At 41.8% G+C, this 27,097-nt stretch overlaps 1 protein-coding gene across 2 annotated transcripts in view; it reads right to left on the bottom strand.

Annotated features, from left to right (window-relative positions):
- Positions 1-8,794: 8,794 nt before the first annotated feature.
- EFCAB11 (EF-hand calcium binding domain 11) overlaps positions 8,795-27,097 on the bottom strand; it is a 56,238-nt gene continuing 37,935 nt past the window's right edge. Inside the window, exons 6-7 of one of the 2 annotated variants that reach the window (XM_081915980.1) lie at positions 10,101-10,207; positions 8,795-9,097 (exon numbers count right to left, since the gene is read on the bottom strand). In XM_081915980.1, coding sequence (XP_081772106.1) covers positions 10,129-10,207 — 79 coding nt within the window. In that variant the 3' untranslated portion in view covers positions 8,795-9,097; positions 10,101-10,128. The remainder of the gene's footprint in view (positions 9,098-10,100; positions 10,208-27,097) is intronic. The other variant, XM_081915979.1, reaches the window with a different exon arrangement.

Raw genomic sequence — 27,097 nt, 5'->3', positions numbered from 1 at the left:
TCATACAAATACACACAACTAAGGTAACAAGACAACCCATATCAGTATTCGAAGATTTTGAAGAAGAAATACAGCATTTAAATACCCTTCCCCTACCCCCTAAAGCCCATAATATGTTCCTGAGTTTAGCTGAGACTATAGCCAAGGAATTAACGGTGAAAAATTGTTTTGTATGTGGAGGAACAAATATGGGGGATCAGTGGCCATGGGTGGCTCATGAGGTAAACTATACGGAAGTATATAAAACACAAAACAATTACACTTATAAGCATTTAGGTAACGAGGTATGGCAAATCTCTAATCACCTAGTTGGGACAGAATGCTTCACCAGAAACACCAGCCGAACGAATGGAACGCATGTGGGGACACTCCCTTGCATAGGACAATGGGAGGACAAACAGTGGTGGAGTCAAGGGAATAATAATAAAACTTGGCCCTCTCCCCTCGGAAATATTACCAATATGAGCTTTCTCCTAGACCCGGAGAACAGAATGCTAGAATGGACAACCCCCGATGGGTTTTACTGGGCTTGTGGGAGCTATGCTTACAATAAGTTACCCTTAAATTGGGTCGGCTCATGTGTATTGGCAACCTTAAGACCTAGTTTCTTCCTACTCCCTTTGCATACTAAAGCAAAACTAGGAGTCCCAGTATATGATGAAATAGGACCACGACGAAAACGGGGAATCCATATAGGAAAATGGACAGATACAGAATGGCCCCCAGAAAGAATTATCCAGTATTATGGTCCAGCCACTTGGGCAAATGATGGCACAGCCGGATCCTTTGGCAGAGATCCCATCTATTTGTTGAATCGCATTATCCGTTTACAGGCAGTTGTAGAAATAATTACTAATGAAACAGCCGCAGCGTTAACCAAATTAGCTAAGGAAAGTGCTAAAAGCCGAACCTATATTTTGCAAAACAGGCTTGCTTTGGATTATTTATTAGCAAAAGAAGGCGGGGTTTGTGGAAAATTTAATCTTACTAATTGTTATATTGAAATAGATGATAGTGGGAAGGTGGTAAAAGACATAGCAGACCGTATGGTGAAGTTAGCACATGTACCGGTCCAGACTTGGGATGGATTAAATTTTAAGGATATGTTTGGTTCATGGTTCCCTAAATTACCTGGTCTGCAGGCCATAGTGGCCCTAATTGGGTTAATTGCGGCAGGATGCGTACTACTTCCATGCGTTCTGCCAATCTTTGTTAGAACCATCAATAATTCTTTGTCCCTCCTAGCGGAACGGAAGGTATCCACTTATTTCATGAAGATGCAATATGCCTCAGTACCCACATCCAATGAGGAAGCAGAAATAGCAGCCCAAGAATTATTATGTGAGTTCGAGACAAGATACAAAAAGAGGGGGGATTGTGAGAAGGAGTAAAACAGGGTGTGCCTCGAACTCAGTTGTAAATTCCAGCGTTGGGCTATTGTAAATTCCAGCGTTGGGCTATTGTAAATTCCAGCGTTGGGCTATTGTAAATTCCAGCGTTGGGTTCGGCTGCAGGGGAGCCAGGTCGACAAGATAAGGAAGTAGAAAGAGTCTCTAATTAAGGTTAGGTTTAGAAAGTGTAGAATGGTTAATGTATTAGTACCGTGTCTTATGGTGATAGGTAGATTGTAAGCCAAGCCTCGAACGAGGGGCGGCAGCAATAGGGATATATACTCTTGCCCGTACATTGTTCGGGGCTCTTCGTACCACCCTGGGACGGGGAGCCCGCCTTTGCAAACGCGTTATAATAAAAGCGAAGTGATAGACCTTACCTCGGTATCTCCTTGTCTTATTATAAGTCCACGTAAGTAACTTCTCACACTTCTGAGAAGTGTGGTATACAAATGCAACTAGTATTTTTAAGAAATATATAATGTTTGTCCAGTAAGTTAACATTAATGAGACTTATGGTTTTAATATACGTTTTTGTCTCCCCCTCCCTTAAATATTCTCCCCCCTCCCTTAAATATTTTTATTACATTTTTATCTATAAGAAAAGCAAACACCACTTTTCCTAAATAAGAGCTGTAAAACACCAAAATGGGAATTTCCATAACATACACAGTTACTGATTTGGGTTTAGCCAACATAACATACAAAATCTATTCTGCTGCATATTCCACGGAGAGGTACTTTATTTTTCTGACTGCAAAAGACCATTCTCCTAGGCACTGGAAGGCTGAATACTCCGATTAGTGTACCTTTTAGATTTCTGTCTGGACATTCACCTTGCTTCACATCCAGAAAGGTAAAGGGGACCCCTTAGCAAAATCTAACTAGGAATGCATCCCCTGTGTTACAAAACATAACACCAGTTCCTCTGCAGAGAATGCTTTTAAAATGTTATCACTCGGGCCACCTTAATACTCATTTAATTATTCATTTTGTTTATTTACAGTGGAGCTATTACACATAATATGGTGCAAATCCCCAGCAGCCTCAAACACCAGATGCTAGTTTTCTATCTGCGATCCCACAAGGCAAACCAAAGCATCATCAGGAGGATTTTAAAAATAAGCCCAATTACATTTGTGCTAGCATGTTAATTTGCCTAAAATAAAACTCAGCAAATAAGCAATGTGTTTCTAGCTACTGCCGTTTCCGTCTTGGAGGGGGGAATACATGTAGGGAACATAGGAAACTGCCGTTCACCAAGTCAGACCATTCGTGTATCAAGCTCAGTATTGTCTACACTGACTGGCAGTCGCTGGCCAGAGTTCCAGCGGGATTCTCTCCCAGCCCTACCTGGAAATGGCAGAGATTGAACCTGGAGCCTTCTAAAGTAAAGGTAAAGGGACCCCTGACCATTAGGTCCAGTCGTGGCCGACTCTGGGGTTGCGATGCTCATCTCGCTTTATTGGCCGAGGGAGCCAGCGTACAGATTCTGGGTCATATGGCCAGCATGACTAAGCTGCTTCTGGCGAACCAGAGCAGCGCACGGAAGCGCTGTTTACCTTCCAACCAGAGCGGTACCTATTTATCTACTTGCACTTTGGTGTGCTTTCAAACTCTAGGTTGGCAGGAACAGGGACCAAGCAACAGGAGCTCACCCCGTCGCGGGAATTCGAACCACCGACCTTCTGATCGGCAAGCCCTAGGCTCTGTGGTTTAGACCACAGCTATCAAACAAATTAATTTCAGGGGCCCATATTCTGTTTAGTCCTACAATCAATCTCTGAGTTAGGTCACTACTAATACTACTGTATAGACAGATCACTGAGGCTAACAACAAAACAAAACAAAACAAAAAACAAAACACCCATCTGACTGGGTTTTCCCAGCCTCTCTGGGCAGCTTCCAACACATATACAGTGGTACCTCTGGTTACTTAATTCATTCCAGAGGTCCGTTCTTAAGCTGAAACCCTTCTTATCCTGAGGTGCGCTTTCACTAATGGGGCCTCCCACATCCTGGCACAAAGTTTGCAACGTGGAGCAGCTATTTCCGGGTTAGTGGAGCTTGTAACCTGAAGCGTTCATAACCAGAGGTACCACTGTAAAAACATTAGAAAATGTCAAACATTAAAACCTTCCTGATACAGGGCTGCCTCCAGATGTCTTCAAAAAGTTTTGTAGTTCTCTATCACCTTGACATCTGACGGGAGGGCGTTCCACAGGGAAGACAGCCTTTGATACCTGAGATGTATATATATTTATGACCCCAACCCTTTTTATAGTAAACTGTTTTAGCTGCAATTCATGTTGTGTTTTAAATGCTTATAACCCACCTTGGAGCAAAGGGTGGGATGATGGTTATGATAATATAATAATAATCTACTATATATTTTGGGAAATGGTTTGTCCATTTGTCTTCTATAGGTTCGGCCACCTTTGTCGATGTTTGGACACCACCTGTACCTCTAAATCAAGATGGCAGACTGAAACGTTGCTTTCGCATGACTTCACTCATTTTGGGGCATAGGTTCAGCAGCCTCTCAAGATATTGTTGCCAAACTCGGCACAAGGTTTCTTGAGTTGGGGCCAGTGGACTTCATCACCGCTTGGACACCATTTTGAATCAAGATGGGTGGACCAAACCATGGTTTTTGTGTGACTTTTTTATGGTGTGGGTTCAGTCACCTCTCAATGTGCAATCATCATGTAGCCTTATTGGAGTTCACCGACTGGGTCTGTGTTGCTCCGGGACAGGAGGAAGGAAGTCAAATGACACCGAAGTTGGTTCAAAGAAAGAGTTTATTCTGCTCTCCGGATAGCAGAAGGCACTTGCGTGGTGAGTCCACAGCAAGTCCAAAGAAATGAGAAGTTTCATGCAATATTTATATCCTCCAGACACCCTCTCCCCCTTCCCCAGCCACATCAGCTTGCACACACAGGTTGACATCACAGATGTTCCTGCTCCGGCACTCTTAACCATAAAAGGGATTTCCTTCCTGCAATCCTGACCATAAAAGGATATGCCTGTTCCTACTCTTATCTTGGAGCCAGAGGTCACCATTTCCGAGAACACACTCTGGCGTTATTCCCAGACGTGGGTCTGCGCGTCTTTGTGGTCAGAACATAAGATAAGGCACAAACGTGTTTTCTCTGTTCTACTGGTATAGTCAGGGTCATCCTTGACGTCACAAACTGATAAAGGAGAGAGTTGTGTTCTTGTTATGCATTTGCTCAACGGCTAAAGTTTATGCATTTTAGCTAAGGAAAAATAGGGATTTTGGTGCAGTTTAAAACTGCCTGCACAGTCAGTTTTGGGGTTTTGGGAAACCCATTCCTTCAATCAAACTCAGCACAAGTGTTCCCAAGATGAGGATGGTGGTCTATGTCAACATTTGGCCATTTTGAATTAAGATTGCAGACCAAAACATGACTTAGGCATGACTTTCCTGTTTTTTTATCTAGGTTTGGCTAGCTGTTGAGAATATTGGACCAAAACATGATTTTGCACTGACTTCACCCAATTTTTGGTGCAACACGTCCAAACTCACAAATTACACTGTCCATTAAAAATCACAATATGTTTTGGTTTCTACAGATACCTGGCCATTTCTGGGCACTCCCTACTAGCAATAATATAGAATGAGGCTGATAGAGGCATGATTTGAATCTAGGTGTCCTTAATCCAAATTTCACTATCTTTTCACTGAACTACATGTCCTTCATTTTAAGGACAAGAAAACTAGGGAAATCAAGGGACAGATGTGTTCCTACTAGGTAGAACTCCTGGTTTTGCTACTTTATTTTTATTTTATTTAAGTGTGGTTGATTGTTTATGCACCCATCCTCCCCATTACAAACCACTTTACAACCAGCCATTGCCTTCATAATGGCCATTTTGGGTTGCTTCTCTGAGCTTGAGATTGCTAGTACTGAAGACTGCCACAATTAGGGATAAGGAATCTGCAGCACCTCATATGATATTGGATCCCAGCTCCCATCAGATTGGTCACAGATTCCCTATCCCTCAGGGTTTGAGTCTGGAGGGCATCTGCACCTCTGCTCAAAATAATCCGGTATCTGTAGTATAGAAAAGATATTATGGAGTTGGACGGGAGTCCCCAACATGGCGTCCACAGGGATGCAGATATATGCCTGCAGAGGCCTTCCCTGGTGTCTAATGGGCCCTTTCTGCCATTGAAATTAGGCTTTAAAAACCATTTGATCACAGTCAATAAGAGTAGGCTGCAATGTGTGCTTGGCTGCATATGTCTCTGTGTGTGTTTCTCCTTTGCAAATGTGCCCATAAACCCACAAAGACTGGCAACCCCTGGAGTACCCCACAAATTAATGCCTCAGAGTAAGATACTTTAACATATTGACTTGTTATTTTGTATTGAGCTGTTTTGCTTTGGTATTGTTTTATTGAGACCTTGTTTGATAATATTAATATAATCACCATATTAAGCAGCGTGTACATAAATGCACTTATAATGAAGAACTTTTTATTATCAGAAACAAAACAAACTTCCTGGCAGGATAGCATGCATCCAGACACTTCTAATATGAAAATATTTTGCCTAAAGAAAGAAAAATTAAATGAGAGGAGGCATCCCCACAGGTGAACATCAGGTGTGGTTCTACGTCTTTCAATGTCTCTTTTCAACCCGCGATCAGATTTTTGAAAGATTCCTATTCAGATAGGCAGCAACCATTCTTGCACTTGAGGGCCAGCCTAACCTCAGAAGCGAGTTGAAAAGAAGCTAGCTTTCAAATGTCTGGATTTGGTGTTTGCTTTTCTGATGGGTCTGCTGTTCTTGTGGGACTGAAAGATGAAGCAAAGGTACTTTTTCTCAGTTTTTTATTTGTGATATTTCTCATTACGTGTATTGAGAACTTTCCATGTGCTGAAAAGAAAATTTTTTTTAGTAGTGGTAGCTGTAAGCTACAGTTTGTAGACCTCCATCTGAAACCATACTGCAAGAGAAATAGTATAAGCAAGTCACTCAAGTGAGAGATGGCAGATTGCCATTTCAATGAGAAGTGATGTCATTCAGATCCAGAGGTAACAATAATCTTTCAGAAATCTGAGTTGCTCTGAAGTGCAACAGTGCAATGTCATAGCAATTCCTGTTTAACTATGGAGGCCTTCTGACAAGTGCTGAATCTTTAATGTCCTCCTTCTTCTTTGGATATCTTCATTTGGTGTCAAACTTCACATCTCATTTATGAGTAAAGAACTGTGAAGTTTTGCTTGAACTGTCTGTCAAGACAATACTACCCAGAACACAGTTACAGCAAACAAGGTTGTTCTTCTGCCAAACTCTCTCAGCGAAGAGCTGATTTGCTCTCTCCAGCTGCAGGCATGTTTGCTGGTGGGAGCATGTGTGTCCTCTTCACACTTGACATCTCCAAACGTGCAACAAAGATGAACCTGGCAACTACGATATACAACGGCATGCGGATGTTGTCCACATTTGTCTATAGATGATTGGACACAACTTTCCCTCCAATGTTAAAATAAATGACAAGAGGTGTGACATTCTTTAATAGCATTTCAGAATGTCAAAGAACAAAATACTATTAGAAATTGACTGAAGAACCAGTGAATAATGGCATTGGGTTCTATCTAGCAGGCCATCCTTAAACATTATATTTAGTTGGGCTAAGGCAATATTGATGCCTTGCAGATGGTTTGCATCACATCAGCCTCAGCCAGCATGGGAGTTGTAGTTCAAAGCATCAGGAGAGTACCTAGCTGGGGAAAGCTGACCTAGAGCAGTTTGGTTCATGCAGATAGCTGTTCCCTTAATTCCAGGAAAGCCATGAAGGCTGCACTGATTTGCTTGTGCAGCAACCCATTCATGGAGCCATTATGCTGTGACCAAGGTCAAGGGTCAAGTGCAAACACACCAGTACCAACAGCTGCCATGCCAGCCCAGAAGATGGGTTTTGGCTTCAAAACAAGGAACTCAAGTTGTGCTGGACTTAGGCTATGATAATAAAAACAAGTGCAGTCCTTTGCCTAATGTATGGGTCTGAATGTGGGAAACCCAGGTTTACATCAGCTGTCAAGCTCTAGGAATGTCATTGGGTGAGTGAGTCTCTTTAACCCGCCACTCAGGTTTATTTGCAAGCCTAGCAGTGCAGCTTTCTCCCGACTGAAGTGCAGAATGTTTGAGGACCGGGACATTTGCAGGGAAACCAAAATGCTTGTTTACTAAGCTATTGTACTACCATCCTTACTGTATGCCTGTGAAACATGGAACACTTATAAACGCCATCTCCAACTCCTCGAAAGATTCCATCTCAGAAAAAATTTACACATCACTTGGGAAGACAGGCAAACTAATGTCAGTGTACTGGAAGAAGCAAAGATCACCAGTGTCGAAGCAATGATTCTTCAACATCAACTTTGTTGGACTGGTCATGTTGTTCAGATGCCTGATTATCATCTTCCAAAGCAACTACCCTATTCCGAACTTAAAAATGGAAAGTGTAATGCTGGTGGGTCAATAAGAGGTTCAAAGATTCTCTCAAGGCAAATCTAAAAAAATGAAGTATAAACACTGACAACTGGTCTATGAATGCTCCAATTGGAGAACAGCCTTTACCAAAGGTGTTGTGAGTTTTGAAGATGCTCGAACTCAGGACAAAAGGGAAAAGCACGCTAAGAGGAAGGCATGCTTGGCAAACCTTCACCATGATCAACTCCTGCCCAAAAACCTATGTCCCCACTCTGGAAGGACGTGTGGATCCAGAATTGGCCTCCACAGTCACTTACAGACTCACTGTTCATGGAAGACAATCTTACTCGGCTACGAGTGATCACCAAAGAAGCAGCAGCAATCTTACACATATGTATTTGGAAGCAAGGGCTTCTGATTTCATTGGAACTTACTCCCCTGTACAGGATTGCTACCTAAAAAGCTCGTTAAGATGAAAGGTGGCACACAAAAGTATATTTTTTTGGACAACCATGCCAAACCCCAGACTACAGATTATGTGCTCATATTTTGTATTTTTTCTGTAAAGTGCTTTGAAAATGCTTGAAAACAGATGTACATTTATGTATAATAAATAAAAACCTAGACAGATAATTCCACAGACCCCCTTCCTGAGTTGCATGTGGTTATTCAATATCAGGGGTGCACAACCTGCAGCCCTCCAGATGTTTCTGGACTAAAATTCACATCATAACTGATCACTGGCTAGGCTGGCTAGAGCTGATGGGAGTTGTAGTCCAGAAACATCTGGAGGGCTGCAGGTTGTGCACCCCTGTTCTATATAGATGGATTCATTCACAGTATAAAAAACTGCCCCTTTTCACTTCTAAACAAATCAGCTATATCTGCTGGCTTTGCTCATATTAACAATAATCATGAAAAGGAATATCAGCAAATGTAAAGGAAGCAGAAGTCAAAAAACAATTTATTGGAAAAACAGAATATATGTTTAAAGACACAATACATTCCATAGAAGGTTCAAAAGGCAGCTTGTTCATGGCAGCATATCTACCTTGATTTGTTTAAAAAAGATTCTGAAGGAAAATGTTTTGTAGTTTTTAGAAAACCTTGGCTATGGAGTTTTTTCTTTGGCCGCTTTCATTAGATGAGAGGAAGCGCTGACAAATTATCCTGTCCATAGTTCATTGCCGATTCAAAGTCTTTGAAGCTAATATGGCCATCAGAGTCCTGATCAACTTCCCTACAAAAGAAAAACATTGACACTTAGAACTATCACTTAATTCAGAGAATGTATACCTAGAATTCTGTTAACACCATTCTTATTGTGGATCTCTGGTTATACATGGTGAAGGCAAAGGCAGCAACATCTGACTATGCCATCCGTTTTGTGGAAAGTTAATATGGCTTCCATAACAAGGAACCTAGAACTATTAAGAGTGTGCTATGCTGTATGCATTTGCCAACACACCTGCTCCTTACTAAACTCTATCTGCCAGGGAGCCAGACCAGGGTATAAAACAGGGATGGCAACCTGTGGCCCTATGTTGTTTGGTCCCCACCAGCATGACCAATAATTAGGGAGGAAGGGAGCTGTAGCCCAGCAACTTCTGCAGAGCCACAGAACAGACATTCCACATATAAAAATGGAAGCAGGGTAGCAATACCGTTCCAATATCCCACCTATTTTGGCATGCTTTGATGTCACATGAGAGGAAAAACAAAGTTGCTGTCAGTCTCTTGCTCTTAAGCATATTCCTCAGAGGTACCATCACAGAGGAGCTCATCATAAGGAGTAGCATTCTGGCCTTATAAATGCTACTCTAGTTCCTTCATCAATTTTCAGTCCATGGACTGTTTAGGAGATACTGGTCAGGCACATTCCCAAAGGGGACTACTGTGACTAATTGAAAAGAGTATCTTAAATTATCAGTTCCCCCAGGATAATACTAAACAGGATGCTTGTTCTTCACCTGGAAAAAATATGCTAATGAAAAGCTCAGACATTTTCTCTAAAGAACATTTCAGCATGGCAAGAGTGAAATCAAACAAGCTTTCAGAACATAGTCTTTTCTGAATAGTTTTCATATGCTGTTTTTAGCCTTTGACATTTTCTCCAAATATGTGTAACTGAACTGACTGTTAAGTTTCCACAAACTCACTTAACGTAATCATTTAACATGCTTCAACAACTGTTTTGCAGTTAAAAAAAAACCTTGGTCAAAGTAAGGTTAAAGCATTCTCACTCTTCTGAACGTTCAATGGACGGCATTTTCAATCCATATTGGAGCACTTGAGTCCAAAAGAAAGGCGAGAATCAATAGGAGGCTGTAATAATGGACTCTTCCATGTGCTTTAGAAGAGTGGTAAATAAAAGACAGTTTCAACTACTTAACACAATAGTTAAACAGTTGGCTAATCCATATTAAATGATACTGTGGTTTAAGGTGTAGAGTGGCAATTCAACATCTCCTTAGTGATTGTGAATCAGGTTATTTATACAAAGCAAGGCTGGCCTCATTTTTTCTGTTGAGAGCTGTATTCCCTCTGTAATGTGTTGAGGGCCGCATGCAGGTAGTGGAAGGATTGAGGACAATTGGAGTCAGAAGCAAAAGTGTCCTGGGTTAACTAGTCCAGAATAAAGAGGACCTTGCTTCAATCTTCAGCATGATTAGAATTCCCAGTTCTATGCAGATCTACTTAGAAGTAAGCCCCTTGGAGTCATGCTCAGAGGATTTTATTTTATTTGGTACCACATACCAGTAAAGCTACTATTCTAGAATGCAAACAAAAGCAATTCCTTTCTGACTTTAGTGTGCTACACTATAACAGAATAAATGATATTTACTGTAGTTTGATTAAACAGTGGTACCTTACGAACTTAATTCGTTCCGGAGGTCCGTTCTTAACCTGAAATTGCTCTTAACCTGAGGTAAGACTTTAGCTAATGGGGCCTCCTGCTGCCACTGTGCCACCACCACACAATTTCTGTTCTCATCCTGAGGTATAGTTCTTAACTCAAGGTACTACTTCTGGGTTAGTGGAGTCTGTAACCTGAAGTGTTTGTAACCTGAGGTACCACTGTACATTGTAAAAGTTCATCTGACCAAGGGCTAACATTTTTTATTTATCATACTCAATCAAATAAAGTTAATAATGAAAAAGAGTTTTAGGGTGCAAAAATATGCTCGGGAACCACTGAATAAGGTGCCATAGGATTTGATGGAAGCCCTGCCGGGCTAGCTGTATGTGAAATTTGCTACTGCCATGACAGATATGCAAGTGAAACACTGCTGGCAGAGCTGATCCGCTGAAGATATGCCAGAGCTGTGATTAAAACAGGGAGGAGGCATGGGTGGCACAGGGATGGCATGCACGGAATGCTTTTATGCAGTATCTAATACTAATACTAATAATTTATTTCATGTTCTCTACCCATCTGACAGGCCTGCCCCAGCCACTCTGGGCACTTTCCAACAGAATATAAAAGAACACAACCAAACATCAAACATTAAAAGCTTCCTGAAAGAGGGCTGCCTTCAGATGTCTGCAAAAAGTAATGTAATTGTTTAATCTCTTTAGACATCTGATGGGAGGGCATTCCACAAGGAGGGCACAACTACCAAGAAGGCCTTCTGCCTGGTTCCCGGTAACATCACTTCTCACAATAAGGGAACTGCCAGAAGGCCCTTGGAGGTGGACCTCCAAGTCCGGGCTAAACAATGGGGGTCGAGCTGCTCCTGGTATATATAGGGCTATGCACCTTCAATCAATGGTTGTGTCTCGATTGACTGCACATTTACATCAGCTCTGAACTTGATGTGCACAGAGAATAGTATCAGCTGACAATTGCATGGTCCAGGTTATTTCATGTGAGAAGCAATCTTTGAGGTATTGGTGTCCTGAGCTGTACAGATATGGTGCAAGTCAGCATCTGCCATTTTAAAATTCCAAAACAGTGAGATCGTAACTCGTAAGACAGAACATGCAGCACATATCTCTAGTTCCTTGCCACACACAGTGATAGTGGAGAAACAGTGGAGAAACAGTGTCTCCTCCACACAAGGGGTTTAGTTGTGGAAATTCATCCCCAGAAACAGGTAAACACCCTGCTCCAACCATCGCCCCTGCTGGCCAAATGCAGTGCTTTTGCCTTGTAATATTCCTCGATGCATCTTACAAGTGAAGAGTCATAATGAAGGCAACACCTCCATCTTAACTCACACTTGTAGCGAATGAAATACTTACCTTTTTGATTCAAGAAACAAAATATACAAATTTGTAGTCTAGAGTAACTACACTTTAGAGTACATTATTCATTAACTTTCCACACTGGAAAAACCTAAGTGTAGATTTTGTGGCATTTGCTACCTAAGGCTGATCTTTTACTGGAACTGTAGAAGTAATTAGTATCACAACTTAACTCACTGTAGAATATAAATTACCCTCTTATTAAATTAGATAATTAAGGTCTCCTAAAGCTGGTTAAGTTCCCTCCCACATCTGTGGTAAGGAACCTCTCCAGCTGGAATATTTTAAATCTCAATGTATTGTGCAAGTAGATACTTGAAAAAGGAAGATATTCAGTGTGTTGCCTGCAGTGTTGCTCTTAAAAAAAAAAAGTTCTGCACACTCCAAATATGCCCATCAACAGTACAAACCTACTGAGATGCAGAGCCATCCATAAAAGCCATGATAGTCTTCTCTTCTCTCATCAGGATGCTGCTTTGTCACACTGCAGCACCATTGTTAGACCATTCATTCCAAAGGGAGATGCTTCTATACCTCTCAAAGTAGCACTCAAGTGACTTGTTCACCTTGAGACCACAGAATGAAAGGCCTGCTCACCATGCAGCATGCCCAGTATGCCCTGAGATGAATGCGGAGCCAAGAGCAGTGGGAGACTGCTAAAAAAGGAAGCTCTGCATACCTGTGATGTTCTACCAATGTGTTGTCCAATGGCAAAATAAATTCCATGTCAGAGGTCCATGTAGCCAACCAGAAATTTACCAACACACTAGTTCCACCTTCCCAATGACTATGAATTTACATTACAAAAGGTGTGGCCAATTCAGACTGCCGAACTATTGTAGAAAAGAGCTTAACTGGAGAATGTGCATTTAAGGACAATACGGGGGAAAGTTATCCATTCAGGGTCAACTGAAGAGGATAGTGTAAGAATGTAAAAAGAGGCTGCTGGATCGGGCCAATGGCCAACCAGATGCCTGTGGGAAACCAGCAAGCAGGTTTTGAGCGCTAAAGCCCTCTCCCCTCTTCTGGTTTCCAGTAACTGGTATTCAGAAGCATTGCTGCCTCAAACTGAGGACAGCCATCATGGTTAGCACCTTCCCCTCCATGACTTTTCACCTTGAAGTCATCCAAGTTGGTAGCCATGACTGTCCCCCTATGGAAACTGGTCCCATAATTTAACTATGCACTGCATGACGAAGTACTACATCAGAAGATGGGGTTTGTCACAAGGATCAACCAAAATGTTTGCAAAATAACCCTGCCCTCTCTGTGTTAGCTCAGCCCTGATTTTAATTAGAGGAGCTTTACACTTGGTATACTGTTTAGCAGGGTAGGGACTGCTAGATTAAAGATACCTAGCTGCAGATATACTATATAGGACGTAGCTCAGTCAGTAGAGCATGAGACTCTTAGGCTGGATCGACATTGATCTGTAAAAACGTCATTAAATATAACGCTATATAACTCTCAGTGCAATTTTCCATTACTGAAGGTTCGCTGCTCTACAGCACCCTCTAGTGTCACATTTTAATAACACATTTTAAACATTATAGACAACCAGCGTACTGTAGATCCGTTCTTAATCTCAGGATTGTGGGTTCAACCCCCACATTGGGCAAGAGATTCCTGCATTGCTGGGGGTTGAACAAGATGACCCTTGTGGTCTCTACCAACTCTACAATTCTATGATACTATGATCCTAGATTTCATGAGAAAAATATTCCTTGAATTAGACATAATGCCCTGCTTCATGTAATGCTAAACTTTTATGTGTGCTATACATAAAAGAGCCAGTGTGGTGTAGTGGTTAAGAGCGATAGACTCGTAATCTGGGGAACCGGGTTTGCTTCCCCGCTCCTCCACATGCAGCTGCTGGGTGACCTTGGGCCAGTCACACTTCCTTGAAGTCTCTCAGCCCCACTCACCTCACAGAGTGTTTGTTGTGGGGGAGGAAGGGAAAGGAGAATGTTAGCCGCTTTGAGACTCCTTTGGGTAGTGATAAAGCGGGATATCAAATCCCAAACTCTTCTTGTACAGCTGCAAGGAAGAGGTCTAAAGCCTGAAGTGGAAACTATGATATGTCTTCACTATGGTTTATTTGAACAAGCCAGGATCATAAACCACAATCTAAAGTTCATATATTTGGACAAAATATACAAAAACTAACCAGAGTCTGTCCCTGTTTGGACATAACAAGAAGCCATGGGCTAATGGAAAACAGAAGCAACTTCTCAGAGCAACACCTGAGAAGGCTGTGTGGCCCAAGGCTTATTCACATAGTACCAAATTAGTGTTACACACAAATGCAGTCAACATATATCATTCTAATATAATTTATGTACTAGCTAAATGCAAGGACAGTCAGTCTATTACACTGGGCAACAATTTTTTACTTTTTGAATGTTGTCTAGATTTCTACAACTGATTTAGGGTATTTTTGCACTGCTGAATCAGGAAATGGCATCCGTTTCTCTCCATCAGGTCAGGTTTTTGTGTTATGTTGATTTGAAAAAAATCAGGATCTTGTGACAAAATCGATTACATTTTTGTGGCATTATCAGCTGACTTTTGTCAACACATATCATCCTAAATATGTTTTTAAGAGAAAAAAATGTTTTTCCAACAAAATATATTGATTACCTGATAGAAACATCAATTACTGTAAACTGAATGGTGGACATTGATAAAGGTAAGTACATGTAAATTGCATGCTGCTTCACCATTTTTCAAACTTCAGGACTTGAACTTCTGTTTCTTGGAACTCCAGGAATGCTCAGCGGCAGGGAGGTCTCTCTTCAGAGTCCAACAGTAGTCAGCCATCATGACTGCGTCCCAGCGACCCTGATACCTGGTCTCCATCTCTTTCATGTCCTGATGGAATCTCTCCCCCTGCTCGTCACTCATTGAACCCAGGTTCTCAGGAAACCGGTCCACATGTGTAAATAGGTAGTGCATCTTGACGCTCATGTTGCAGCCCAGGTTTCTGAAAGCAGTCAGCATGTTGTTGAATAGTTCTGCGTAGTTTCTGCCCTTGTTGTTGCCAAGAAAGTTCTTCACTACCAGAACAAATGCCTTCCATGCTTCCAGTTCCACTTCGTTCATTGAGTTTCTGAACTCTGGATCTCTGATGAGCTGACGGATCTGAGAACCGTCAAAGACGCCAGCTTTCAACTTCTCCATGGCCAATCCTGGAAAAGCCTGGCACAAGTAAGTGAAACAGTCACCATCCTTGTCCAGAGCCTTGGTGAACTGCTTGATTAAGCCGAGCTTGATGTGCAGTGGTGGGAAGAGTATTCTGTCTCTGTCCACCAGAGGATCGTTAATGACGTTCCTTTTTCTGCAAGGCACCAATTCCTCCCGCACAGGCCAGTCCTTCTTTGTGTAATGCTGAGCACGGTTCCTACTATCCCACATGCACAGAAAACATGGGTACTTGGTGAAGCCAGACTGTTGTCCCAACAAAAAGTTCACCATCTTCGAGTCAACACAAATAAACCACTTCTGCTGATCATAACCAATTTTCTCCAGCACCGCTTCATAGTTCTCCTTCAGTGTACTCGAGTGAGCCAGGGGTATAGAGGCAAACTGGTTGCCATTGTGTAGCAGAACACATTTCAGTGATCGCTTGCTGCTGTCAATGAACAGTCTCCAATCTTTGGGTTCGTACTGTGGCACTCCAAGCTTGCGCAGAAGCTGCACAATATCTGCACAGTACACCAAGTCCTTCCCTTCCGAGAAAAAACGGAGGTACTCTTGATGCCTGTTGTGGAAGAAGCTGATGCGAGCACTGTCAGAGAGGAGGTTTTTTCCTTCAATCTGGATGCCAACAGTTCGGCAGAGTCCTTTGACAAGCTGAGGTCGCGAACTAGATCATTCAACTGCTTTTGGGAAAATGGATGTGGAGCATCATCTTCAGGAACCACTTCTTCTTCTTCATGTCCTTCAACACTGGAGGCATCTTTGTCACTAATGTCAGGAAGTTCTCCAAAGATAGGCACTGGAATTTCATCACAATGAGCTACAGGACGACATGCTGATTGAAGATCAGGATACTTGAGGCTGATCCCAGTCACATCAACAGCGCAGAAGTAGCAGTCAGTGACATGGTTTGTCAGCTCCCTCCAAACCATGGGAATTCCAAAGTTCAGACTCCTCTTGCCATTGGTCCACCCACGTAGAGTCTCGGTGCATGCCTTGCACACCATGTGTGGCGCCCAAGCTTTATCCTGGTCACCAAGTTTAATACCAAAATAACTTTATGCTTTGCCGCACCAATTTATGGAAGATTTTGAGGTTTTATGACTTCAAATTGATGCCTTTTCGACATAATCACCCAGAACTATCGGACCTGAATACTTCTTGTCATTAAAATAATCATTTCCAATCAAAACAATTATTCAACATGGCATTTTACCCCCACCAACTTCTTCTAAAATGCTCCACACAAGTGTACATGTGAACAAAAACGTAAAAAAAGAGATGTGGCCATAGGTCAATAACTTGACCTGATTGAGCAAAACCTATGTGATTTTTGGGTTCAGCACAGCAGATTCGTCCTAAATCATCTGAAAAAATGCAGACAACAAATTTGTTGTTGACCAGTGTTATTAGTGCTCACGACAGACAAAGTTCTATCTCTGTATCCAGTGTGCTCAAGGATTCTATGATAAAATAGGCGAACAAACCAGGATAGGTACCACCACTTTGTTCCAGATTGTGAACCTCCTTTGGGCTTCCAATCACCTAATGTTTGATTCCATGTTTCTAAATTACATGGGAAGATTCCTTTTGCTCCTAAAGTGTAGAAATTGTATATTTGATTGTCAGACTCCTCACACTAGACATACTACTGTTGGAAAGTTATACTGTGTCTATTTTGGTATTATAGCACACACTATTTCCCAGAATGTTAGGAATGGAAGTGAATTTTAAAAGGTCATCCAATCTATTTCTACTGCCCTTTTCCAATCAGAAGAGTAGGTTGACAAATGTGCAATCCTTTTGTCCTTATGTGGTGGGGATATATTTATACTGGCCACTATTACTATTTCTCCAGAAACATACTGATTATCCCTTTTGGACTCTCTGTAGACAATGAAGTGCCCCCTGTAAGGAGCACAGCAATGTCATATGTTTAATTACAGACACTCAGTTGATGGCTTGCCACACTCTGGGATTAATAATGACTTTCACTTGCCTGTGTAGTCTGAAAACAGGTGAATGTTTCTCCTGGGAAATCGAGAATGTTTCTCCAGCGTCTTTGTATTGACAGTTATTCCAGACTTCATGCTGCCATTTATAATGGTGCACATGAAAGCAGAATTAAGAATATAACTTTGGATCAATGATTACCTACAGTCGATGGGTCTCATAAATTCTTTGTCTCCCAACACTGACCCTTATTGTACAAAGATGCAAGACAGGTTTCTTTTAAAAAAAAAAGTTATCCTGGTGCTACCATCCAGTTCAGATAATGTTTTCACCAATACAGAACAACAAACCCGTGTCGCAAACTTAACACAACAAACAACACAAGCAACACGAAGACCAGTATACTAGATGGCACTGTAGTTCTTATTGCATAATATACATGATTTAGTACAACAAAAACAAAATGTGTACACTTGTAAATTCTCTATTATATTTGAAAACAAATGAACACACATCTGTCAATCTTTGAAAGTCCATAAAAGTATAAACAAAAAAAAAATCCTTCCAGTAGCACCTTAAAGACCAATTAAGTTAGTTCTTGGTATGAGCTTTCGTGTGCATGCACACTTCTTCAGATACCTTCTTTCGTGTGCATGCACACTTCTTCAGATACCTTCTTCAGAATCTTGGTATCTGAAGAATTTTTTTTTGTTTTGACTATGGCAGACCAACACGGCTACCTATCTGTAACCATAAAAGTATAATAAGTCTATGGTTGAAACCAAGTAATAGATGCTATCCTGTGGGCTAAGCGGTAAAAAATTTTAGGTGTTCATGGTGCCAAAGTAGTAAGTGAATAACAACATAGGACAGTGATCCCAGATAATCTGTCTGTTCCACTGGAATCTTCTTCAGCACAACTACAAAAGAATTCAAATATGAAACAATGATCTGTGTACATGAAAGCGATATGAACTTCACACTTTACAATCCATATGCTATAACTACAATAAGAAGGACAAAGGTACATACCCCATAGATTAGAAAAATGCACAAGGAGCAGCGGTTTGAGGATATGTAACCACTGCTACAAGTTGCATGAAACCTGAAGCATAAGTAACCATTCCCAGCTGGCAATCATTACAGGGAGACTGAATTGGAGTAATTCAATTTAAAGGTACAGAGCAATATAACAGCAATAGAAAAACATCAAATAAAACAGACTTTCAAGTTCAGATAATGTTTTCAAGCAGTTAGGGACGTCTCCTTCTAAACAATTGGGCTGTATCCAATGCTGCAGCTCCACTGATACAATGGACTTTTGTGTGCACAGGAATGTGTCCTTTTCCTCTCTTGTCCTCTCTACTGGCGATATCCAATGCTAGACATAGTCTAAGTAGACACATTAAGATTAATGGATCTCAGTAGGAGAAGTCCACTGATTTCAATGGAACTGCTCGGACTATGACTGGCATTAGGTTATATTAACCCATCCTATGGGTTGATAAACCGAACAATATTGGCTTGCTTACACGCTTCCTATCTGGTAAATTAGAGTACCGAAACAACAGTCTCATGAATAATGTCTACTGATATAGCCACATTCTTCAAAAATTCCACTATGTTTAAGGATTAGAAACCATACCTTTCAAAGAACACAAAGGAAAAATCAGTTGCATTGTTCTCTTCAAATCTTAACACCCATATAATTGCCATATTAAGTCAGAAGTCCCCCAAGGCAAAAAAAATTCCTAAGAATCTGAGAAGAACTCTTCTGATCAGGTCAAAGGTCTATCTAGATCAGCATCCTCTCCTCAGAGTGGCTAACCAAATGCCTGTGGGAAGCCTGAAAGCAGGACCCTCAGGATTAAAAGTGCTCTCCCCATGTGTGATGCCTGATATCCAACAGAATACTCTCTCTGACATCAGGTAGAACAGGACCATCATGGCAAGAAGCCACAGACAGCTTTACCCTCCATTACTTTGTTGAACCCTCTTTTAAAACCATCCAAATTGCCTGGCATCACTACATATTGTGGGGGCGAATTCCATAGTGTAACTATGCACTGTGTGAAGAAATACTTTCATGTGTGATGAATTGTACAACTTTCAGCTTCCTTAAATGGCCCCAAGTTCTAGAATTATTCCATCTCCCTGTGCACTTTCTGTACACCATGTTTACTTGTATATATCTCCATCATGTCACCTTTTATTTGCCATTTATCTAGTTCTAGCCCTCCCCTATTTAAATAACAATAGACAACTCCTCTGTCATCCCTGGGGGAATTCTTCCAAAATGGATGCTTCTCACCTGCTCTCAGCCTTACCCCGGCAATCAATTTAAAAGGTGTTCTGTCACATTTTTGGTTTTAACCACCAACAATCTGGTTCCATCTTGGTTCAAGTAGAACCCAAACCTTTTGTACTGGCCTGGCTTGTTCAAAAACATCCCCAGTGCCTAACATATCCAACTCCCCACCATCTCATTCACATATTGAGACTATAAAGCTCTGCCTATCTGCATGTGGAACATTTCAGAGAAAGCCACTTTGAAGGTCCGGGCTTTCAACATATCCTACCTAGAGCTACACCTTCAAATTCTTTCTACCCAGTTAATATGCTTCAAGTTTTACATTCAGCCTCACTCCGCCCCCGCCCCTCCAGTTTCTGCTTCCCTTTACGTTATCTTCCACATTTTTAATCTGAAAAGAGAAAAGACTCTTTGGAGCAAAGGCTTTCCTTTGTCTAATGCTTGTTCGGCATCCATTACAACACCATTATTCTCTGCTGAAAGAAACGGTTTGGGACTGCTGTTAAGCAAATGACCACAACAAAAGACCATCCACATGATTATCTAAACACTCAAGATTTCTAATCATTTTCACTAATCTGTTGGGCAAGCAATATGAGCTGCCTGGAAGCTCCAAACTATGAATAATGTTTGGCTGGCATCAGAATTTAAAAAGCTAATGACATATAATTCCAGAGTAGAAACATTTAGATGGCTCAATTCTTGTGCTTAGCAACTGAGATGAGCAAGGCATGCTGGGAATGTATGGAAATAACTCCTGCCAAGGCTGTAACCTGAGTGAGATTTATTAACTACGAACCCTGAAATTTGGCATCTGCTCCAAACCAGTGTCAAAGTTTTGCAGTTGTTTTGCAGTGAAATCCCTGTGTTTTGCAGTGCCCCCTCCCCTGAGAAATTGATACATTAAGCCAGGGTTCATAATTAACACCCAACACTGCCTGATTCACTCCAAACCAGTTCCAAGGTTTTGCAGCAAAAACCCCATGTTTGGAGTGAATTGGACAATGTTGGGTTTGGGGGTGATAGTTATGGCCCCCTGCCCCCAGTTTGAGTAACAATTACACAGCTTGGGAGCACTGTCAAACATTGGGTTTCCACTGCAAAACGACTGCAAAACTTTGGCACTGGTTTGGAGGGGATCCCAAATTTTGAGGTTAGTGGTTAAAGAAGCTCCATGAGTAGATGGAAGAGTGCTAACCCCAAAATCTCCTCCCAGAAGGCTTTGCACCACCAGTCTGCCCTATGCTGCTTCTCTCTCTCTGAATCCTTGACTGTACCACTTCCTCTTTTGAACTTACCCAGTTCTCCCTTCCTCTTTTTCTTTCAGCTCCCTTTCAGTTTTATTCATCAATAGCTCATTCCTGTAGCCATATTGGTAAGATAACCATCATATATGATCAGGGACAGGTTAAAATCTTAGTGGGCCCTGGGCATCTCATAATCACAGCACCCCCGACAGATCTATAAATATTTACATCATATATTTCCCATAATCAAAGATCTATACACATGAGACTGCTATTCACTGCCTAGTTACAGTTTCCAGCATAGTCTGTGAGAGAGGAGACATGCGATTCTTTACCTCTGTGAACAAGTTAGAAGACAAGGAGATACTTTGTGGGACTTGATAAAAAGACAAAATGAATAAATCTCAGGCAGTCTGTGTATGAATATGAGATGAGGTACAGATGTAAGAGAAATTAGATTCAGTTCACATTTTAAAACTTACATAAATCAAACTCCTCAAATCAATACATGAACCAAACACAGTCCTCTTCCAAAATTCACAGTTCTCTAACTTTTGCAATGCAGTTCTCCAGCCAAGTAATATGTACAAAAACACATATACTTGGGTAAAGTGCACTTAAAAAAAAAGTCATATACTGCAGTAGTGAGTGTCACATACAAAAATGCATTGTTTTAGGGAAAACTGCTTCGCTAAAATGGGTATATTAGGCAAAGGTGCATATAAACATGTGTCACTGCAGGCACTAAAAAGATGGTAAATTCTCACGAGAACTTTTTAAAAACTGCAAACTGGAAATATAGAGAACTGAACGTAAGATTGGAAAAATAAGAAACCAACCATGACAGATTTGTCCAGACCTAAGATGAAAGGGCAGAGCTTTTTGATAATTTTTTTTATGAGGTGCTTGTTTCATGAAGACAGAAATCAATGACAGCTGAGTGTGCTTACTGTCCTAATGCCAGCCATGCTATCATGCCAATGTGCTGCCTTCTCTGTAGATGTATATCTACAGATAGACAGATATCCCCCATCAGCGTAGCTCCCCTTAACTCTCTATTTCTTTCTGTATCCTTCTTCCCTCCAAATCTCTATCTAGGCATCTCCCTTAAAATCATTCAAGCCTAGCTCCCTCCCCTGCCCTGCCCAATTTTTCTTTGGCATACTAAACCCCCACTCCTATTTCTCTTTCTCATGTTCTGAATTTAGCTTCTTCTTCCCACCAAAGTCTCAATCCAGGTCTTGCCCCCACCCCAAATATTGCTGCTTGGAAACCTTATCCCCGTCTTAGCCCAGGGCATGGCCCTTTGGAAAACTAAACAATGGTTGCTTCTCCTCCAGCTGTTCTAAATCGCTAGTAACTGAGTCCATCCCATGACATTGTGAATACTTTTGTATAGTAAAAACAAACATGAACAAAATAATGGCAAAAGGACTCCTACCATCTAACTACCAAGAGACTACACAATGTAAACAACTGAGAATCCTTTTTTTAAATAAAAAGTTGGCATGGATATTAATGACACACATTTGAGTGCCAGTGACAATTTCTGCACACAGCCCTTCTATTCTGTAATGGACAAGCTTATCATTGAGAAGAGCAGAGAGAAAGAGAGCAACATACACCACACTTAAAGGAAAGGTTTAGATCTCGAACATGCATTCACAGATGCATTTTTATTGCTTTTCTCTATGTATGCAGGCAAGCAGGTTATCTCTGGCTGAAATTGTCTTTGCACAAATAACGGACAAGTTGCTGACAAGCTTTCCAAATGTCAACATTGCTTTTAGAATGCATCTTGCTATTTTTGGAAGAGGCTGTGAATGGTAGCACCCCTTTTCAAAGCTGAAATGTATGAACAACTGTCTTATAGGGCAACCCTAGACAGAAACAAATACCTTCACTTGCTCTACTTTCGTGGATATGGGAAATAGAACTGGCCCAAAAAGCTTTTTTATAATAGCAATTGTATAGTCAGATATTGGAAAGTTATGAAAAAATTCATGTCCTTATGTGTTTCAATAGGAATCTAAACTGCTACTGCAGTACAGGCTGAAGTGCCGTACTGATTGAGCATAGAGAGTAAAGATGAGACTTCATGCATTGAGTCCCTGCTGAGGATGAAATGACCCACCAATTGAAGATTCGAGGATGACAGCTTCTGCAGGAAACTGCCTTTTCCTTTAATAAATCAGTCAGTTCTTTCTTCTTCTAATGCTTGTTACTTTGTTGATCAGCTTCCTGCAGCGTGCTGCAGTTTAGGTAGCAACATGTGTATTAATTTCACTTCTTAGAAGACACAGACGTTAAGAAAACCTAGCTAAATACTTAATAAATATAGAAGAATTGTAAAGAGGATTACTGTAGTTTTGTCAACTAAAATAGTACAGATCTGATAGGATTACTTGCAGTCAAAATCCCTATTTTGAGTGATGGAGCCCTTAAGGAACCATTTAAGTTGTCATAATATCATCAAGATCTGTAGGTACTTACCCCCTGAAATAGTGTGGAGTGCTCTCCGGTTTTTTAGATGATGGGATTAAATCACAAACTAGTTTAAAATGATGGGATTAAATATAAAAGGCAATACATTGTGGTAAGAAAACTGAACAGGAATGACTTCTTTTTTAAACCTGATGCTGGTTTTTTTCTATTGTGACAGCAGTATTCCAACAATATATTTAAGGAAACTCAATGTCTGAATTATTCTGGGCAACTAATAAAACAAGGTGGGAACAAAAAAATACAGAGTTCACTCCCAATGAAACCTGAACTTAAGAGAAAATGCAAGCATTCCTTTAAAAGTATACCCATTTATCATCACACAAGTAAGTGCAAAACACGGCACACAAAGTATGTTTTCAGTCACTTGTCATGATTAAAAGGAGTGCTATTTTTCTAGAAAAAGAGCTGCTGGAACTCACCAAGAACATCTCCCTCGTTCTCTTAGTAGAGCAATGTTGCCCATTTGAGAGGTGCCAGAATTGGGTTCCGGTGAGTTTTGGTTGAAAAAAAGCCCCGACTCAAGGGATTGCATTCAATAGGGAGTTCTCTTTCTTCAGACAGATGCAGTCTAAGGTCAAATATGGAGCGCTGGAGGAAGGTGAGGAAATGATGGTGAACTGATTCTGTAGGAACGAAGCCACTCTCACCAGTATCAGTGGAAATATGCAGCTGGTGCACATGAGACGAAGACCAGCAGCAAAACACAATAGAGTCAGCATAAAACTTCTCTGAGAAATCCCAGAAGGGTCAAAAGTTAGTGGTACCAACTCAAGTGGGAATGAGCATCATGTGAATCACAAGGAAGCAAGAAGTGATAATCCGGGGGGGGGGGGGCGGACACACTTGCTAATGTGAATCAGTTCCTGGTTGTCTTCAACTAACTTTTAGAACATAGGAATCTGAGCCAAGCCACTGGTCCATTAACTTCAGTATTGCCTCCACTGTCTGGCAGCAATTCTCCTGGGCAAGGGTCTTTCTCATCCTGTCCTGGAAATGCAAGGGTTGAACCTGCAACGTATGCCCTCCACCATGAACTATAAACCTTCTGGCTTACTGTGATATCTGAGCAGAACAGTGGAGGGCATCTGTTGCATTTGAGGGTGAGTCAGCCACTTAGTACTAGTACGCGTTAGTGGTACAAGCTGCTTGTTATTGACCCAAACATTCTGATGTCAGAGAGAGCCGCATGCAAATTGATTGGTTCTGGGAATGTGAGAAAACCTTTTGATTCTGGCTGTAATTTATGGGCAATATCAGGGTAAATTAAGCAGCATAGAATGTATTAGCATACTGCAAATGGTACCCACACAGGTATTGAAAACTCATGGAGACTTTTAGCCAAAAGACATGATTTAGGAGAGGATTGTTATGGCTATCAAGCAAATGACATTTCAGTTCTGAGAATTGCTAAATGATTTGTGTTGTAAAGCAGTTTAAAGCATGTGATCTTGCTACAAAACAGTGGATGGAGCAGGTGTATGTGTGTTACGCATACAGGCAGAGAATTCTGTAAATGATATTATCTCCTGACAGTTCATGTCATTATTAGAAAAAACTAACTTGAGTACAATTTGCATCCTACAGAGCTAGCCAGCTAGTGTTTGAAGTGAAATTCCTATTATTCAATTCCTGAGTGAACCAATTTCCTTACTTTATGCCTACATATTGTGAGTGCACTTCAATTATTCTGAAAGATACCATTAGCAGCAGTGTAAATAAAAAAGCTTGAAATTTCCCCTGCAGCACATGTCCCTATTAGACTGAAGTACACTTTAAGCACAAATATATCTAAGTAGAAAGCTATAAAGCACTACAAATATATTCAGCATTAAAGAGAAAGAAACGAGTCTTCTCTAAATGCTGCGATACCTAAGTAGAGATCAAATAATTTCTATTTCAAATATATAATCACTCTAACAGAGCCATCTAGTGCCATCTTAAGCTTGATTATGAGATAAGAGAAATGGGACAGGAATGGTCATCATTTAATCCTCTAACATCAGCTACTGAAGAGCTTTTCACTTCATTCAGCAGTGTTCTGGCATGTTACAATCTAGCTAGAACAAAAGCATATCAAGGAGGGAAATTATGCTTCCAGCCACATGGACTTTTACCATAGCAAGGCCTTCCAAAAAATGAAACCATGAAGTGCACCATGCTCATTTTAACAGGTAGGGATGGGAGAGGGAGACAGACCAAGGAGATCAATGCGTAAGGTCTTTGCCTCTTGGCTGAACAATTATGTTTCTGGTAGCAACGCAGCAAACATTCTAAGGATGTACAAGACGACTTGGACAGCAAACTGTATAAAAAAATATAATGTGTAAGAAAGGCTGAACTTGCCACAATTTGGTTGCTTGCTTATTAAGTGACCATATGCTGATTAGTACATGCAGATATAAGCCTGAGTCAGGGCTGACTTAAGCATATCTAGCGCCATCGTTCAAAGATCCCTCCGCGCACCCCCCACAACTCCAAAACAAGGGAGGGGGCGGTGGGAAATGTCCTCTGCCTCCCCCACCACCCCGATTCCTGGCGTGGCGGCAGCGATCAAGCAGGAAAACGTGCTGGCTGACATGCTCTCCGGCATTGGGGCGCCTGAGAAGGTAGCTCGGGAAGGCTGCGTGCTTCCAGGAAGCAGGAAGAGGACAACCACTGGGAGCAGGGCCATCTTTAGCAGATGCAGAGGCTTGGGAGGGAAGCTGTGCACAGCTTCCTTCCTAGGCCTCTGCAGAAATTGCTCTTGGGAAGGAAGCTGCACGCCCGCCAGCCATATACCGTATTTTTTGCCCTATAGGGCGCACCGGCCCATAGGGCGCACCTAGTTTGGGGGGGAATAAAGGAAAACAATTTTATTCTGCCCCCCCCCGCCCCAGGCACGGGGCTGGGCTGGGGGAAGCCCGAGCTTCCCCCGACCCCAGAACAGGCTATCCACAAGCCTTGGGAGCCCGGCGGGAACTCCCGCCAGGCTCCCCAGGCTTGCGGATATCTGCCCGAAGCCCGGGGCGCACTCCGCTGCACTCCCCGGGTTTCGGGCTGCAGGCTGCTGTCCACAAGCCTTGGGAGTCGGCGGGAAGTCGCGCCGGGCTCCCAAGGCTTGCGGATATCTGCCCGAATCCCGGGGCACACTCCGCTGAGCTCCCCAGGTTTGGGCTGCAGGCTGCTGTCCACAAACCTTGGGAGCCCGGCGGGAACTCCCGTGGGCTCCCAAGGCTTGCGGATAGCTTCCTGAAGCCTGGAGAGTGAGAGGGGTTGGTGTGCACTGACCCCTCTCGCTCTCCAGGCTTCAGCAAAAGCCTGCATTCGCCCCATAGGACGCACACACATTTCCCCTTCATTTTTGGAGGGGGGAAAGTGCGTCCTATAGGGTGAAAAATACGGTAGTTGGCGGGGCGCAGCTGGTGAGCATGCAGGGAAAGGGGAGTCTGCCAGCAAAGCCACACAGCTCCCCCACTCGCCAGGGCACCCCTGAGAGTCCGGCGCCCTGGCACAACAAACCACTAAGACCAATGGGAAAGATGGCTATGGCCTTAGTATTAAAGATGGTAAAATTATTATGATTTTTTCTTTTGTAAGCTGTCCAGAGAACTTCTGTTACAAAGCAGCTATATGAATGCAGTTAAACAGTAACAGTAAAATGCATATCATTAGGCAGAAGTTGCCACCTACTATTGGACTTCTTCATCTAAATTCCAGAAACATTTAAGAAAGAATATAAATGCTGGGTTTTAAAATTGAAACACTATGCTTTTTTACAACAAACGAATTCCAGACTCAA

Source organism: Podarcis melisellensis, assembly GCF_964234715.1.
Source record: "Podarcis melisellensis genome assembly, chromosome: 1".
Lineage (NCBI taxonomy): Eukaryota > Metazoa > Chordata > Lepidosauria > Squamata > Lacertidae > Podarcis > Podarcis melisellensis.
Note: the sequence above shows the minus strand (reverse complement) of the source record. Positions and strands in the feature narration are given on the sequence as shown.